Source organism: Engystomops pustulosus, chromosome 8, assembly GCF_040894005.1.
Source record: "Engystomops pustulosus chromosome 8, aEngPut4.maternal, whole genome shotgun sequence".
Lineage (NCBI taxonomy): Eukaryota > Metazoa > Chordata > Amphibia > Anura > Leptodactylidae > Engystomops > Engystomops pustulosus.
The window spans coordinates 41,204,261-41,220,904 of NC_092418.1; the positions used below are offsets into that span (position 1 = coordinate 41,204,261).

At 42.7% G+C, this 16,644-nt stretch overlaps 1 protein-coding gene across 1 annotated transcript; it reads right to left on the reverse strand.

Annotated features, from left to right (window-relative positions):
* Positions 1 to 1,711: 1,711 nt before the first annotated feature.
* LOC140075181 (lipopolysaccharide-induced tumor necrosis factor-alpha factor homolog) lies at positions 1,712 to 16,222 on the reverse strand. Its single transcript, XM_072120745.1, has 6 exons — positions 16,017 to 16,222; positions 13,549 to 13,631; positions 12,784 to 12,858; positions 10,273 to 10,365; positions 2,671 to 2,797; positions 1,712 to 2,370 (listed from the first exon to the last, which is right to left on the reverse strand). The coding sequence occupies exons 1-6, from the start codon at positions 16,211 to 16,213 to the stop codon at positions 2,262 to 2,264; spliced, it is 684 nt and encodes a 227-aa protein (XP_071976846.1). The 5' UTR covers positions 16,214 to 16,222; the 3' UTR covers positions 1,712 to 2,261.
* Positions 16,223 to 16,644: the final 422 nt, after the last annotated feature.

The window sequence follows — 16,644 nt, forward strand, 5'->3', positions numbered from 1 at the left end:
TCTGTGGGCGGAAATGCCTTGTTGATGCCAGAGGAGAATGGGCAGACTGGTTCGAGCTGATAGAAAGGCAACAGTGACTAAATTCGCCACCCGTTACAACCAAGGTAGGCAGAAGAGCATCTCTGAATGCACAGTATGTCGAACTTTGAGGCAGATGGGCTACAGCAGCAGAAGACCACACCGGGTGCCACTCCTTTCAGCTAAGAACAGGAAACTGAGGCTACAATTTGCACAAGCTCATCGAAATTGGACAGTAGAAGTTTGGAAAAACATTGCCTGGTCTGATGAGTCTCGATTTCTGCTGCGACATTCTGATGGTAGGGTCAGAATTTGGCGTCAACAACATGAAAGCATGGATCCATCCTGCCTTACATAAACTGTGTAGGCTGGTGGTGGTGGTGGTGTCATGGTGTGGGGAATATTTTCTTGGCACTCTTTGGGCCCCTTGGTACCAATTGAGCATCGTTGCAACGCCACAGCCTACCTGAGTATTGTTGCTGACCATGTCCATCCCTTTATGACCACAATGTACCCAACATCTGATGGCTACTTTCAGCAGGATAATGCGCCATGTCATAAAGCTGGAATCATCTCAGACTGGTTTCTTGAACATGACAATGAGTTCACTGTACTCAAATGGCCTCCACAGTCACCAGATCTCAATCCAATAGAGCAGTGATGGCAAACCTTTTAGAGACCGAGTGCCCAAACTTCAACAAAGACCCGCTTATTTATCGCAAAGTGCCAACACAGAAATTTTATTTGTGATTTATACTCCCTTCTCCGTCACAGTTTTCATTGATACCAGCACTCTGAGGACACCAATAAAGCAGAAAATAGTCCCAGGTCGAGCTGTCACTTTAAAATATCTCTGTGCACAGCAAGTCCTGGGCTATCTGGGACTGCAGGAATATACCTGGAGTCATCTCTGGGGATGGTCTGAGTGCCCACAGAAAGGGCTCCGAGTGCCACCTCTGGCACCAGTGCCATAGGTTAGCCATCACTGCAATAGAGCATCTTTGGGATGTGGTGGAACGGGAGATTTGCATCATGGATGTGCAGCTGACAAATCTGCGGCAACTGTGTGATGCCATCATGTCAATATGGACCAAAATCTCTGAGGAATGCTTCCAGCACCTTGTTGAATCTATGCCACAAACAATTGAGGCAGTTCTGAAGGCAAAAGGGGGTCCAACCCGTTACTAGCATGGTGTACCTAAGAAAGTGGCTGGTGAGTATATACAGACCTAGAGAACCTCATCTTCCCTCGCAGTGTAAGGGGGGAATATCAGAGGTTCAAAAAGATGGTGGTGCCCTGCTGCAGGTGGCACCATGGGCACCACCATCTTGTTGAACTTCCGATCGTCTATGGCAGAGAAGGGAACTTCTTGTTCCCTTGCTCTGCCATAGATTGTATTAGGGCAGGTCTATTGTGTATGGCCCGGGGAGCCTGAACCCAAATATACTGTGGGTGATTTGGGTGGTCAGGCGACTGCCTGAAATTGCCCACATTTAGAGGGGGGGCCCCTTTAAAGGCAAAGTGGTGGGGGGCCCTGTGGCACGCTCCCAACCAATGATCCAGCCCTGGTCTCGAACTAGAAATTATGTGAAAGAACAATTTTAGCATCATATTATTTTATAGATTTCCAAATTACTTTACATTGTCAAATCTGTTTTGACAATGAAGAGATACTGAAAATACAACATCAGAGTCTTTCTATTTCTCTTTATACAAGTCATACATTTGAATATGGTTCATACATTTTGAATCATTTTTTTTTTTTCAATCTTCTAATGTATACTTAAATATTATGTGTTGTAATTGATAACAGGACACTACAAACATTCATACATATATAAATACATTTTTAGGATATAACAGTGCTAGAATTGTAACATAAAATTCTAGTAGAAAAATACAAAGTATTTACATATAAAGATCTACAATCGCTTACTGAACTGTACCACAAGTGTGAATCCAGGTGATGGTTAAGCGAGGGATGTTACAGCATTTAATAAATTACATATTGAAACAACAAAAATAAAAGAGCTGTTGCAGCTTTAAGTGATATTTATGTGAACATATTGTAATTTTAGGTGCTAAAGAACCAGTGAATCACTTTGTACACAATGTGCAAAGTCTGATTCTTAGTGAGGTTTGTGCATAATACCTAGAAGTATCTTAAAAAAACAAAAAAAAAAAACAAAAAAAAAAAAAAAAACCACACACGCTTCCGAGTCAGGCTTTGATGTTGGAGGATTTAGAGCCTTCTGTATTTATAGATGCAGCAGTTACAACGTGGGCAAAAATGATGCACATCTTTCGTAGCATTCACACAGAAAGGTATCAGGCAGCATCCAGCGAGAAACCTAGAGGGGCCAAATGAAGAGGATTATTTGGCATCACCATGAAAAACCAAATCTCAAAAAAAAAAAAAAAAGAGCCATTTCCAGAACAATTGATATATTATTGAGGATTGTTTTGTTATGCAATTTTAATCTAAATAATTAGCATAGTCTATGATTGTCAGATGTTGACCACCTGCCTTCACTGCACCATAGATAGTCTGAAGTTAATGTATTGGGGACAGCTTTTAAAATAAATGCATTACAAGGTGGATACAGCAAAATATATCAGACAACAGGTTTCTTAAGATACCGTAAACTTACCCCAAACACATAATGGCTGTACATAAGAGCCAGGTTAGCAGTCCTGAATGGAAGGAAACTGTTGTCACTACATTTTCATGGCATGAGGGACATGTTGAAAAACTAGGAGAATCAGCCAGACGTCTACCTGAAAAAGATTAAGATTTTTTAAAAGGGGTTGTCTGGGTTTATAGATTATATATTTTTATCTATCCATCCATCCATCCATGAGGGTGGTATTAAAAAAAAAAAAAAAAAAAAAATCATCATCATCTTATGCTCATCTCCTCCGGCACTGGTGGCCTCTTGGTTTCCTTCCCAACTACTGCCATCTGCCTGTTACAGCATCACTTTCAATGTGTGTATATGGCAGTGTTCAGATGGAACCACCTTCCTCTGTAAACAAACAGGAGGCTCTGCAGGACAGCAGGAGGTAGGGATAAGATCTTTAGGGGTAGGGGGTAGGGCTTAACCAGAGCCCAGCATATTTGCCATTATTTGCACCAGAAATTGACAAACTATTGTGCATCTCTATAACCGTTCTTATGCCAATGCGGATGGGAGTTTTAGGCACAGGAGGAGATGCATCCAAAATATTGCACATGCTATACTGATAAATGAGCCCCTTCCTGTGAAATGGGCTCCCTCTAGTGGTAGACAGCTTATCATTTAACTGTTTGGCTGAATGGAAGTAGGGGATGTAAAGAATGTTGGAGAATTCTATTCCAATTTAGAGTGAACTCATGTATAGCTCAACTATAGATGCAACCCCTTATCTCTCGACAATAACCTAAACAGTAATAAAGTGTATGATTAGACTGTATTGCAGCGAAATCACCCAATTGTACAAATACAGATGTAGCGGCGAGGTGCACTGCAGAGCCATCATACTCTTTGGACAGAGATGGCAGTTATTGTAAAGCGAGGGCTACACAGAATTAGTCAACATGGTGAGTGTTAATTTAAAACTTGATTATTCTGTATATAATATTAGACAATGGTACAAAGAGGAGGGTAGTGTAGAGTCCCTATTAGATCTACCAAAGTTAATGTAACATCTAAGTACAACTTAGATCGCTTTTAATTAGACTACCACACAAATATATATATATTATATAATGAGGAATAAATCTAAGAAAAGTTGTAGGTAGTGGTCAAGTGTGCACAATGCCATTCCATAATGGCACAAGGTCCAATTAGGCATTATTCTGAATGGACGCCTCTTTTCTTGCCCACTGCCTACAACTTTTCTCAGATTATCTGATATTGCCCACTGTTAACACACCGTTGCTAAACTGGATGTGGTCTTTAATGGTCTATTTTGCCCCTAATGAGCTTATGGTATACAGGCAAAACATGTCATGTAGGGTTGTGACCATAAAAACCTATCTATTCACATATGCCTGAACTCATCTGTCTGGGGATCTTCCCTAATACTTTTGACATATCATTTATCTGTGGAACTTTAATGTCAAAACTAGAGGATGGGCAAATCGATTCTAACGAAGTGGAGTTGGTTTAGAATTTCAGGAAAACTTTAGTTCCCACGGATCACCGTAAACTTTGTATTCATGCAGAACCAATTTTTGTTTTCCCCACTTTTCACGCGGGCATGTGCTGTCTCTAGGATCTAGCTGCTTGTACTCAGTAGCTGATGGAGTGATTTTTGCTGAAAGTCCAGGGGGTCCGTTTTTGGGGTTCTGTATTCCCCAAAATTTCATTTTTTTTGTTGCTAAAGTTGATATCAAGAAATCCATGTCTAATCAACATAGTTGATTAACCAACATGTCAGACAGAGGTGGCAGGTGGAGCAGGCAGCACAGTAAGGTGAAGTTGCAGCAGCGGTGACTGAGGCCAGAACCGCCGGTGTCATCTTGCAGCAGTGTGTTGACCAACAACCCAAAGGTTCTCGATTGGTTGACTAAATTGTCCACTTCATCCCAAATGATATCTGACAACCCCAGCAGAGAGTCTGTGGGTTCGTTAGATACAAGCCTTAGTTGGCATGGCCCAGGAGCAGGTCAGCGGCCCTCACCTGTCCTCAACCAGCCTCTGTCCTGTTCATTTCCCTCTGGCAGAGAGCTACTAGGTGGTCTGGGCTCAGCACCACTATAAAGCTAGGACAAATTCTTTGAGAACAGTCAGCAGCCGTTTCGTGAAAGTAGAGATGTGGAGAGTGGCACGGGAGGTTATGTTGCACTTGCAAGTAGTTATGCTGTGAATACTGAGACCGTTGAGAAAAGCAGTGACAGGGAAACAAATCGATGATGAAGTAGCCGATCACATTTGGGAGCCGGATGAAGCAAGGGCTTCATCATCGTCGGAAGAAGAGGCTGTCAGCTTGTGCGTCAGGCAGCAAATCGCTACTGTGGATGTCTGTCAGCAGGGTGGCACCAGTGCCATGGGAGCCAAACGGCTGGGGGTACAAACCCTGCTTCACAGGTCCAAGTAAGCAGTGGCACAGGAGCTGAGCGAGGAAGCGGCATTAGTAGTCACTCAGTGCAGAGTGTTGGCGGTAAAAAAATCACCAACTCGGCGGTGTGGCAGTTATTTGTTAAGACACCAGAGGAGCCGAGTGTGTATATGTAGAATTTGCGGGCAGAAAGTGAAGTGCGGCCAAGGAGCCAACGTTGGCACCACGCCCCTGCGTCAACACATGCAGAGTCATCATCCAATGGCCTGGGAGAAACGAGTCTCAGATGTGGTGGTCCATCCTGCAGGCGCAGCTACAGCACCTAGTAGCAAACATGCAGTTTCAACCAGTCAAGGCTCCAGCACCTCTGCCGAAGGAGCCATTTGTCTTTGACATCTCCCTGTCCAGATGCTCCTGCTCCTCGCTACACATGGCGCCAAGCCGAAATTTATTTTCCTAAAAGGCAGTACCAGCCCTTCACAAATATGTAAAACAGAAGGTGGACCATTCCTTGAGCTTATCGGTTTCTTCCAGGGTGCAGGGCAGCGCGACGTGTGGAGCTGTAACTATGGTCAGGGCCAGTACATGTCCTTTATGGCCCAATGGGTGAATGTGCTTCCTGCCCAGCCACACCAACAACTTGAACAGGAGATGCCGCTTTCTCCTGCACTTTTTCAAACTGCTGCTCCTGCGCCATTGTCCGCCTCCTCCTCCACAAGTCGAAATGCTGCTCCATCATACCACATGTGCAGGGCACAGCGGTGTCATGCAGTTCTACACCTGGTAGTCACACAGAGGAGGAACTGCTCTGTGCATGCAAAAAGAAATCAATGTGTGGCTTTCTCCGCGACAACTGCAAATCGGAACCATGGTGATAGACAATGGGAGGAACATGGTGTCCGCGCTGCACCAAGGAGGGATGGTCCATGCGCCCTGCATGGTGCATGTGTTCAATCTGGTTGTCAAAAGGTTCCGGAAGTCTTCCACCCATCTGCAAGACATTCTAAAAATGGCCAGAACACTGTGCATGCATTTCAGCCATTCTTGCACAGCCAAGCACACCCTTCAAGTTGAAGCGGAAGAACGGCCTCACCAAACATAGGCTGATATGCAATGTTTCCACCCGTTGGAATTCCAGCCTCCATATGTTAGACAGTATGAATAGAGAAAAGAAATTAATGATTTTTTGATCAATCAAGCAGACAGGAGTACTCCCCTGTGTAACTTTGATGTCAGCCGCTGGCAGCTCATGCGTGACACCTGCCGTTTACTCCGGCCCTATGAAGAGGCCACGCTATTGGTCAGTTGCCAGGATTATGGGAGGAATAACGTAATTCCACAGCTTCATGTCCTGGAACAGATGCTTCAAAATCTGTCTGTTCAGGGCACTGGAGAAGAAGCGACTACATCTCATGGCCACACGAGTCCAGTGGGGGCTGAACTGGAGGAGGAGGACATTGGAGCACAAGCAGAGTTTGATGAAATTAGTGTTTTTTCTAATCAGGTGACCAGAGAGGAGGAGCAGGAGCATCCGGAGGAGGTAGAAGCTGAGGCAGATGACCCAGAAGCATCGTGGCAGTATACAGTGGAGATGGAGGCCAGGAGCCCCTCAAGAGTCACTTGCGCAGATGGCCCACAGCATGCTGCTTTGCCTAAGTAGTGACATCCGGCATAGGGATGACTTTTGGCTCTCCACCCTCCTGCACCAATTTTGGACCGGTAGCGAGGGTCCCTTTATTCCAGCTGCCGAGGGGGAGGAACAACTGGAGTACTATAGAGAAATACTGTGCACACAGTTGGCCGCTGCCTATGTGCGCCATTGTCCAACCTCTGTCAGGTCTGACCGAGGGATTCCTGACAGTCATCGCTCACGTACTACTGCCACGGCTTCTGTGGAGAGATAGGGGGGGGGGGTAGGAGCAGTAGCAGCTCCATCAGCAGCAGCTTAAATCTGGAGTCCTTAATGAGCAGCTTCCTTCACCCGCCTAGTGAGGAGGGTGGCCGCCACCAGCAGCAAGACATGGAGCAGACCCTGAACCAGCAGGTGATGGCCTACTTGGACAGCACTCTACCACCCCAGGTAGAGGATCCCCTGGACTAAACTTGATGTGTGGCCGCAACTTGCGGAGTTTGCAGTAGAGAAGCTGTCCTGCCCAGCGAGTAGTGTGGCATCAGAGTGGGTGTTCAGTGCGGCAGGGGCCAAGGAGAACCCACTTTCCACCCGTATTGTGGAGAGACTGATCTTTGTCAAGATGAATCAGGCGTGGATCGGCCAGGATTTCAACACAGCAATGCCTTATGCATCAGATTAGATCAGCCATGACACCTCCCCCAAATGTTGAGAAATTTGTCTGGATTCCAACTACCTGCCTCAGCCACTATTCTGATGACGTTGCCACTAGGTTTGGTTTTCCCCTACATTTCATCTGTCAGAAGGATGAAAATCTTCATTGATAGCCAAAAGCAGGAGTGGATACAGAACACAGGACATGCAAATATCCCATTTACTGGTCATCTCTGTTCTGGATCAACTCCTGTTTGTTTTTGGCTTCAGCAATACTGATGAATTATTGACCGATTGAAAGGGGACACTGACTGATGAAAAGAAGGGCAAAATGGTCAGTGACGTCAATGCAAAATTACTGCCGACCCCCTCTCCACTCTTTGTACATGTATCCGCGTTTAACAGAACAGGTTCTGTCAATCTATATAATCATCTGATGTCAGTGTAAAAAGAATGCACTCTTTGATGTGATAGTAAGATCTTGGCCCTAAGATCAGTCCTTTCGAGCTGGCACAGATGTTACCTTGTCAGGCTGCGTTCCCACTTCGCTTATTTGGTGAAGTTGGCCCCTGTAAGTGCCCATGGAATTGAAGAGTGAAGCGATTCTAAGAGCAGCGGCTGTCACGTGCGTGTCATAAGAAAAACACAGCATTGTTTGAAGACTAAACCACGGTCCCTATGCATATATGAGCATGGCTCAACGTCAGGAAATACCTGTTTTTTAACGTGATTCATCATGATTCGATGCGGGTCAAAATGAATTTTGTCGGAAAAATCTAGTCATAACTGTAAATTTATAATCACCCCCCCCCCCCCCCAAATCCCTGCAATTAGGGATTGAGGGACAGGGTGGCAGCTGTTTAGGGCTGCGGCTCCATGTTGAGGCCAACAGTGTGGAACTGGACCCCTTTTGCTCACGGTTAGCGAGGTGTAGGGCAACCCTGCACTCAAGACAAAGAGTGCCTCCCGTTTAGAAACTATTTACTCTGTGATCCTTTCTTTTGCCTTCTAATGGTTTTAACGAAGGTCAATACCTTATATCCATACCTGAAGAATTTATACTTCTGAGGTATATTCAGTAATTGTCCACCTCAAACATGGACAAGTATGTGGCCCACCATATATATTCTGATATGCATATTGAGTACAAGGATGATTAGTAGTTTGCGCCTCTTAAGGAGCACATTATTTAGTCTTTGACATTTGTATTGCTTCTCTTAGAGTTTATTTCATACCACACATTTTTGTCTTAGGAATCTAATTAAAAGCCAAGTTTTAAATAAGTTATCCACCGATTTGTACTTCGAGTTTATATAATATTAAGTGTTAAAGTGTTTTAGCAGGAAATACGCAGCCACCGCATTGATCATCTTTTCAGCACTGGAGAAGTAAAGTATATGGACCTGGAAGCCGGTGGCTCTGTGTCACCAGATCACCATCACTGCTACTGCGGCTCCTATTGAAGTAAATGCCTCTGCCTCTCTTGGCTGTACTTGTGCGTCACTGAACAACTGATCATAGGGCCGATTGTCACCCCCTTCCCTTCTACCACTGAGGATAGGTCATCAATAGAAATTTCTGAAAAATCCTTTTAACCATCCTTAGCTTTAAGGCATACAATATAATTCAGTTAGTCAAAAGTTCCATGACGCCCAATTATTTCAGAAATGAAAATGAACACATTTATACCCAAACAAGTAAGTGAAGAAGGTGCTTATTTTTTTTAGATTATGTCCAGAACATGTCCGCCATCTTGAAAGTCACCTTATTGCATTGAGAGCATGTTTTTCCAAAGGGAAGGTGGTCGTCTAGCTTATTAAAGAAGAACAGAGTTGGTACAATCAGATTTGCTTGTGGTTTTAAAGTTAACACAGAGATTTCTCATAGATTCTCAAACAGATTTACATTGATTGGATCCCGCAGTCTCAGCTCTTAATTACCAGAGAAGACACATAAAATAGCTGTGCATCACAAGGAGGGTCTTCTGTTGTAACTTACCGGGGGGATTTATAAACACTTGTGCCACAACTCTGGTGGTTTTGCATAAAAAAAAAAAAACACCATGTAAAATGCCTTGCACCACAGTTAGAGGCTTTTAGACCTTTTTTTGCATTTTCTTGAATTGTCCAATTAAGGGGCATGGCCTTCGTGCGAAAGGGGCAATGCTTGTGCACCCAAAATTTTAGCCCACCGTTTAGACAAACTGAAAGCAGGTCTAAACTAGGAACCAACAGTCTTATCCTGCACCATATTTTCTTATTACAGTGAAAAATCTGGCGCAGGGAAAGACAAGTGTTTTCCAGTTAGAAACTGGCAGAACCCGAGACACATTTTGAAATCCCCCCCACTTGTGAACGGGGAAAAAAAACCTGATTTTGGCAGCCAATTATGCTACATGGACAACTTCCCATTGGAAAGACTTGGTCTTGAGGCAATATGGTCTTTCAAGATGACAGACATAGGCCCCTCACCCATTTTTCATATAGTTTCTGAAAAAAGAGTGTTTTGGGAATTTTGACTGACCCCTGTATGTAAGAATCCTAAACAAGCATGGGCAATAGATTCCAATATTACCCTGTCAACACCTTAGGCCACTGTAGATACCAAGTTAGTAAGAGCTCACATGCTACTCATAGTATAGATACTACTACTTACTATACTACGAAAATATGTGTATTATAGTCCATGTAGATAGGTTGACAAAGTGGGTGGTTTTTGACATTTCTGTTCTAGGCACCAGAGCATTTAGAAATTCCCTAGTATATTGAACTCTGCAATGGTCTTCTAATAAACCCACTGTAGAGTAAAATAATTGTTCAACATGCTGAGAACAGGGTCATAAGAAGCTGTTTTTTTTCTGTGTTATGTAGACTTCAATATATACAGATTATGAAACAGTGGAGTATAGGGAAAATCTAGCACTTACCTGTCTGATGCAAGCCTGCCTCCACAACGCAAACAGGAACCGGTTGTTGATAAATGACTTTTGGATGACATGGAGGAAAAACTTCCGAAATAGCTATGCAATAACAAAAGTAGGGGGCTGGAAGATAGGGTTAATGCATACACTAATTCAGACAGTGAAACAACCTAAACAAAATCTACAGTTAGTACCGCAAGAAATTAGATTTATATTGGAATACTCACAAATAAACAAATTATGGGGCATGCGTCTTAGATGTCAAGGGCAGAGATAACAAGCAAATATTACATGAGAAAAATGAACTCAACAAGTTTCTAGCAAAGTTGTCCTGGTCTGCGGCCAATTGACCTCCATATTTTAGACCTCTGCACGTTACATTTATTATTTATTCCTGCTCCGACTTTCTGTATTGACCAAGTTTGATCTGGAATATGTGCTGCCCACCCTAAACTTGACCTGTACCTTGACTCTGCAAAAAAACCCACTGACCAGACCTCGGCTTATCCCGGACTCTTCTCTACCAGACTCCTGGGGCTTTATAGCAAGACCTCTTAGCTTCTTCCTAGTATGAGAGAGTGAGCAACCGGGGAACCCTGTCTCCTGCAAGTCAACATCGCACGGGTATGAAGGTGGAAACAGACAGGTCGAAACCAGATAGCTTTTTACTGTTTTACTCTATTACCCTATTTAGATTTATTAGCACCTACACCACTGTCAAACTCCAAAAATAATGTTACTGAAGCAGATCATACACCAGTAACAGGTCTACCATTTCTCCTTACTCTAACATAAAAATTTACACTTTGCTGAGGGTGCAAGTTTATTTTAGCGAGGATAATTTCAGACGTACTGAACATACTATAAACATATTTTCCTGTTTATGTGATGTCCGAGGAAAAGGTAATAATAAAGCTTCCTTCATATGACAAAATAGAAGGAGTCTATGTATTCTCCCTGCAAAAAAATTAAAATTCTTCCTCACATGGAGCAAAATCTTTTAGAATCTCATCCAAGAGATAAAGGAAATGTTAATCATGCTTTGCGAGAGTATTCAGCCCCCTTTTGCCACATTTCAGGCTTCAAACAAAGATATAAAATTGAAAATTTTTTTGGTGAAGAATCAACAAGTGGGACACAATTGTGAAGTGGAACAAAATTTATTGGATATTTTAAAACTTTTGTAAAAATTTATGAACTGAAAAGGCGTGCAATATTATTAAGCCCTTTTACTTTCAGTGCAGCAAACTTCAGGGAGGATCTCCGAGGATGCGTTCACACGTCAAACAAGGAGAAGACTGATCAGAGATGCAGACAATAGGCCTACGATAACTCTGAATGAACTCCAAAGATCTACAGCTGAGGGGGGGGGGGGGGGGAGGGGGGGGAGGAAAGAGTCTGTCCATATGACAACAATCAGGGTGAAGACACACATGGCGTTTTTGGGCCGTTTTTGGCCCGTTTTTACTAAGTGCGTTTTCAGATCGTTAAAAACGCATGCGTTAAAAAACGCATGCGTTTTTAAAAAACGCATGCGTTTTTTGAAAACGCATCCGTTTTTGTCCGTTTTTCCGAAATTGCGCAATGAAAAACGGATGCGTTTTTAAAAAACGGATGCGTTTTTTAACGCATGCGTTTTTAACGATCTGAAAACGCACTAAGTAAAAACGGCCCAAAAACGCCATGTGTGTCTTCACCCTCAGGTGTACATTGAACAAATCTGGCCTTTATGGAAGTGGCAAAAAGAAAGCCATTTCTCCAAGATATCCATAAAACGTTTTGTTTAAAGTTTTCCACAAGCCACCTGGGAGACATCAAACATGTGGAAGAAGGTGCTCTGGTTACATGAAACCAAAAAGAAAACATATTGTTTGGCATTGTGGCCAATAAGTATGGCGTAAAATCAACACAGCTAAACAGCCAGAACACACCATCCCCACTGTCACACGTGGTGGTGGCAGCATCATGGTTTGGGCTTTTCTTGTGCAGGGACAGGGAATACATGATCATTCTGGAAGAAAACCTCTTAGAGTCTGCAAAAGACCTGGGTCAAATTCATCTTCCAACAAGACAATGATCCCAAACATAAAGCAAAATCTACAATGGAAGGTTCACAAATAAACTGCTGTTCACAAACGCCCTCCATCCAACATCACTGAGCTCGAGCTGTTTTCCAAGGAAGAATTTCAGTCTCGTGATGTGTAAAACTGATAGAGATCCGATTACAGTTGCAAGTCACATGAGTTATCAAAAGCAAAAAGGTGGCAAGCCCCACTTTTCAGTGTTTTAACAAAAGTTTAAAATATCCAATAAATTTCGTTCCACTTCACAATTGTGTCCCACTTGTTATTTATTCTTCACCAAAAAATGACGAGAGAGAGATATGTATTCCATTAGTTTTAGCTCACTTTGACTTAATTCTTTACAACCTTATTCATATGCAACTTATGATCCAATATTATATATATATAAAAAATATATATAATAGAGGATTATGGAAGTGTGAGAGGTTCTTACCTTGTGGCTGTGTGACCGTCATGGTGGGCACTGGCTGTATGCAGTATTGTGTAGCAGGCAGAGATGGAATAACTGCTGAAAAGTGAATCACAATAAATGAAGTTTATTTCTTATATTTAGTTTTCAAATAAAATTACATTTAGGCCAAATTCGCACAAACGCATGGGGGGGGTGGGGGCATACGTGCGGCCATGCATACGCCCCCCATAGACTGCAGTGGCCGCACAGAGAGCTGCGGTACGGCTCTGTACAGGAGCAAAAGATAGGACATGTCCTATATTTTGCCGTGTACACGACCATACTTCGTGCATCTCTATGGAGAGTGGAGGGGGGGGGTCACCCCTCCTCTTCAGCGCACACATGCTAGCCCGGCTACGGCCGGGCATACGTTTGTGTGAATGCGCCCTTATACTTGTGAACGTACACATACTTACGTTATGAACAAGAATATTTTATGGTTTCTTAACATTTTTTCGGAAAAAGTTTCACTTTAGGATAGAGTTTCTCACAGAGGGCCAAATCTATTAAACTGGCTGTGCCAGTTTTCTGTCGCACATAAAAGAACATCCTTGGAGCTTGCACATATATTTATGAAGGGTTAGCGACTCAGAATTATGTCACACGCAGTATGTGAAAGGACATTACCAAAAGGATGAAGGATTGTGTTACTGCGGCAGTTTCCAATGTAGTACTAAGAACCAAAGCCATAAGTGTATTAAAAAAAGACAAAAAGATTAAATGAATTATAAATTTGTTCAACTATACCTGAGGGCTGGTATGGTGGAGGCTCATTATCCATACAAGTTGTGCTAGGGATCCCTGCATCAAACATCTTTAGGCCTTTTGGACTAAGAAAAAAAAAAAAAAAAAAAAAAACAGGCTATCATTAGGATAACAAGATTATGTGTTAACGGCCTGAATTAAAATTTTTGTACATTTTATTAACTAAATCGCTAGAATCAACTACCATTTGGACAAAAGTTGAAAGCAGAGTTACAGATGTGCAAGGTACTGAACTTAAAGGACATTACCACCAGGATGAAGGATTGTAAACCAAGCACACCGACATACTGGTGTGTGCCCCCTCTGGCAGGAGCCTGACAGGCTTTTAAAAGTATGCAGATGAGCCAAAGGGGCTCCAGGCTCCTTAGGTGTCTATAGAGCTTGGAGCCCCAACTCATTTGCATACATTTTAAAGCCTTTTTTCTTAAAAACAAGGGCATAGGAAGCTTAAAGAAGAGCAGATCCTGCCATAGAGGGCACACACACCAGTATGTCGGTGTACTTGGTTTACAATCCTTCACCCTGGAGGCAGAAGCCCTTTAATAATTGCCACAAAGGCTTTTGGATCTAAGGGCATCGACACATCAGCATTGATCACAGCTAGACCACACTGGGGGAGACAGAACTCCATGCATCATATTGATAAGATCACCTATTATTTTTTATAGCGAAGTCAGACATATTTTTAGACATTTTACCCAATGTTCAAATAACATGTTCAAATAAAAAGAATACAATATTCTGCATATCTCACTCTAGCCTCAGTGTTTTAAAAACTGAATAGATAGAAAGCTGTGGGCACCAATAACTTGCAGAGGGATAAATAGATATTGGTTATTGTTTTTAATGATTTTTACAAAATTGTCTTTAAATGAAGATACAGAATCACAAAAAGATGGGGTAATACTAGAAATTGAAGTAATAAGTCACACATCCAAAATATTCATGTAAACACCAAGCAAAAAGCAGATGTGTATAAATGACAAATAGCTACCGGTAATTTTATTGTTGAAACAAATCTTTAAAAACAATTAAAAACCCAAAGAAGGGTTGAATATCAAAATACTTCCCCCAAAAAATAGAAAAAAAAAGAATGCATGACACCAAGATGTCAAAAACAATTACATAAATACCATACAGGATTGTATCACCTAGAGACTCGTGAAAACAAAACAAAAAAAAACATACAATAATGTTCCAACGAGTATACAATACAATAGCCCACTATATTGTATCAGAATTGAGACATAAATATATGGTGATATTACCGGGTTAAAGGTTCTGACTGGGGAGAGCAAATGCCCCACGTGTATCGCCTGCGTAGCCCGCGATCGGAAACGAGCCGCCGGTGTTTTGGGTTAATTTAATGCAAAACACCGGCGGCTCGTTCCCGATCGCAGGCGTTTCCATAGAAACGCTGATGCAATCAGGCCGCGGCCTGCCCCGGTGGGTGCGGCTTGGTCTCCATTTGCAAATGCAGACTGAACTGCATGTTCACACGGATGTGTTTTTTCAAGATGCCATCTGTGGCATCACCCTAAGGGCGTGTTCACACGTTGCGCTTTGGTTAAGTTTTCATCTTGTTTTAAAACGCATTACAACAGCTGAGATGAGGTGATTTGCCTAATTACATTGCTGTTAACGTTTGCATTTACAAAACGCATTGTCAACGTGATGAAAACGCAACCAAAGCGCCACGTGTAAACACGCCCTTAGGGTGAAGACACACGTGGCGTTTTTGGGCCGTTTTTAGTTAGTGCGTTTTCACATCGTTAAAAACGCGTCAGTTTTTTAAAAACGCGTCCGTTTTTTGTTGCACAATTTCGGAAAAACGGACAAAAACGCATGCGTTTTCAAAAAACGTACGCATTTATAAAAAACGGACGCGTTTCTAACTAAAAACGGCCCAAAAACGTGACGTGTGTCTTAACCCTTAGGGTGATGCCACACATGGCGTTTTGAAACCGTTTTTTGGTCTGTTTTTAAGCAATCCGTTAAAAAAAGCATCTGTTTTTAAAACACGCATGTGTTTTTTAAAAAAAAACAGATGCGTTTAACGGATTGCTTAAAAACAGACCAAAAACGGTTTCAAAACGCCATGTGTGGCATCACCCTTAGGCCCTGGTCAAACCTTCCACTAGCAGACGCTAACGCACAGGGCGGGCCTTAAAAACAGGCCAAAAACTGGTTCAAAACACCACGTGTCCTATGAAAAACCTTATACTTTTTGTCTGTGTAGCCGCTACTATGATCACAACGGTCTTCAAAATTGCCAGCCTGAAGCCAAAACTAGGATTCTATACAGAATATTCGATGCTTTTTTTTTTTTTAACTGGTGTTATGAAGCGCTATAGATAAAGAGCAGAGCATTCAGCATGTATGAAAAGAAAGCACCTGGTCAAATCAGCCCCCAAACACATGGATGCAGACGCTCTGCACCAGCTACACACCTGAAATCTGGATGGAAATATCGAGGTACTGAAATCTGTAGAGGATTTTCTGCACCAATTTCAAGTGAGCGCTGACCATATGCATTTACCCTACAATGAATAGGACTTTTTATTCTATTGAGTCCAAAATAGATGTTTGTATACTGCATGACGTTACATACTGCGATACTCATCCATAGGCTCCTGGGCATTGCCATTGAAGCTTTGTGCTTAGACCTTGCGCAGGGACCAAATAGTTAACACTATTAATTAAACATTTAGGTGGATTTACAAAAATACTTTCTACAAGAACAAATAAATTACAGCCAAACCTGCACTTCTATGGAACATTCCCTTCCCCTAATGTATGTGGCTTTGTGTCAGAAACACTTCTGACTTGCAGGGTCCAACCCCACACAGGTGCATCAGGATGAGTCTGCATGATATCTGCAGCTTCAGCCAATCACATAATTTTCAGGGTAAGGAACCTTCTATTCTATTTCAAGGATGTGTTCACACATGGCGTTTATGCATGCGTTTTATGCCGGTTTCAGTGCGCGTTCACACGTTCCGCTATCGTCGCGTTCATAACGCGACGCTAGCGCACAGTGGGCGGGGCTCGGGCCGATCGCATATACGTTTCCCAGGA

What these genes read in the sequence shown, in the direction of transcription:
- LOC140075181 (XM_072120745.1), bottom strand. Translation starts at nt 16,213, where the DNA reads ATGGCAATGCCCAGGAGCCTATGGATGAGTATCGCAGTATGTAACGTC. An exon ending in TCCACCATACCAGCCCTCAG is followed by an intron (nt 12,859 to 13,548) that starts GTATAGTTGAAC and finishes TTCACTTTTCAG; the next exon opens with CAGTTATTCCATCTCTGCCT. An exon ending in ACAGCCATTATGTGTTTGGG is followed by an intron (nt 2,371 to 2,670) that starts GTAAGTTTACGG and finishes TGGCCCCTCTAG; the next exon opens with GTTTCTCGCTGGATGCTGCC.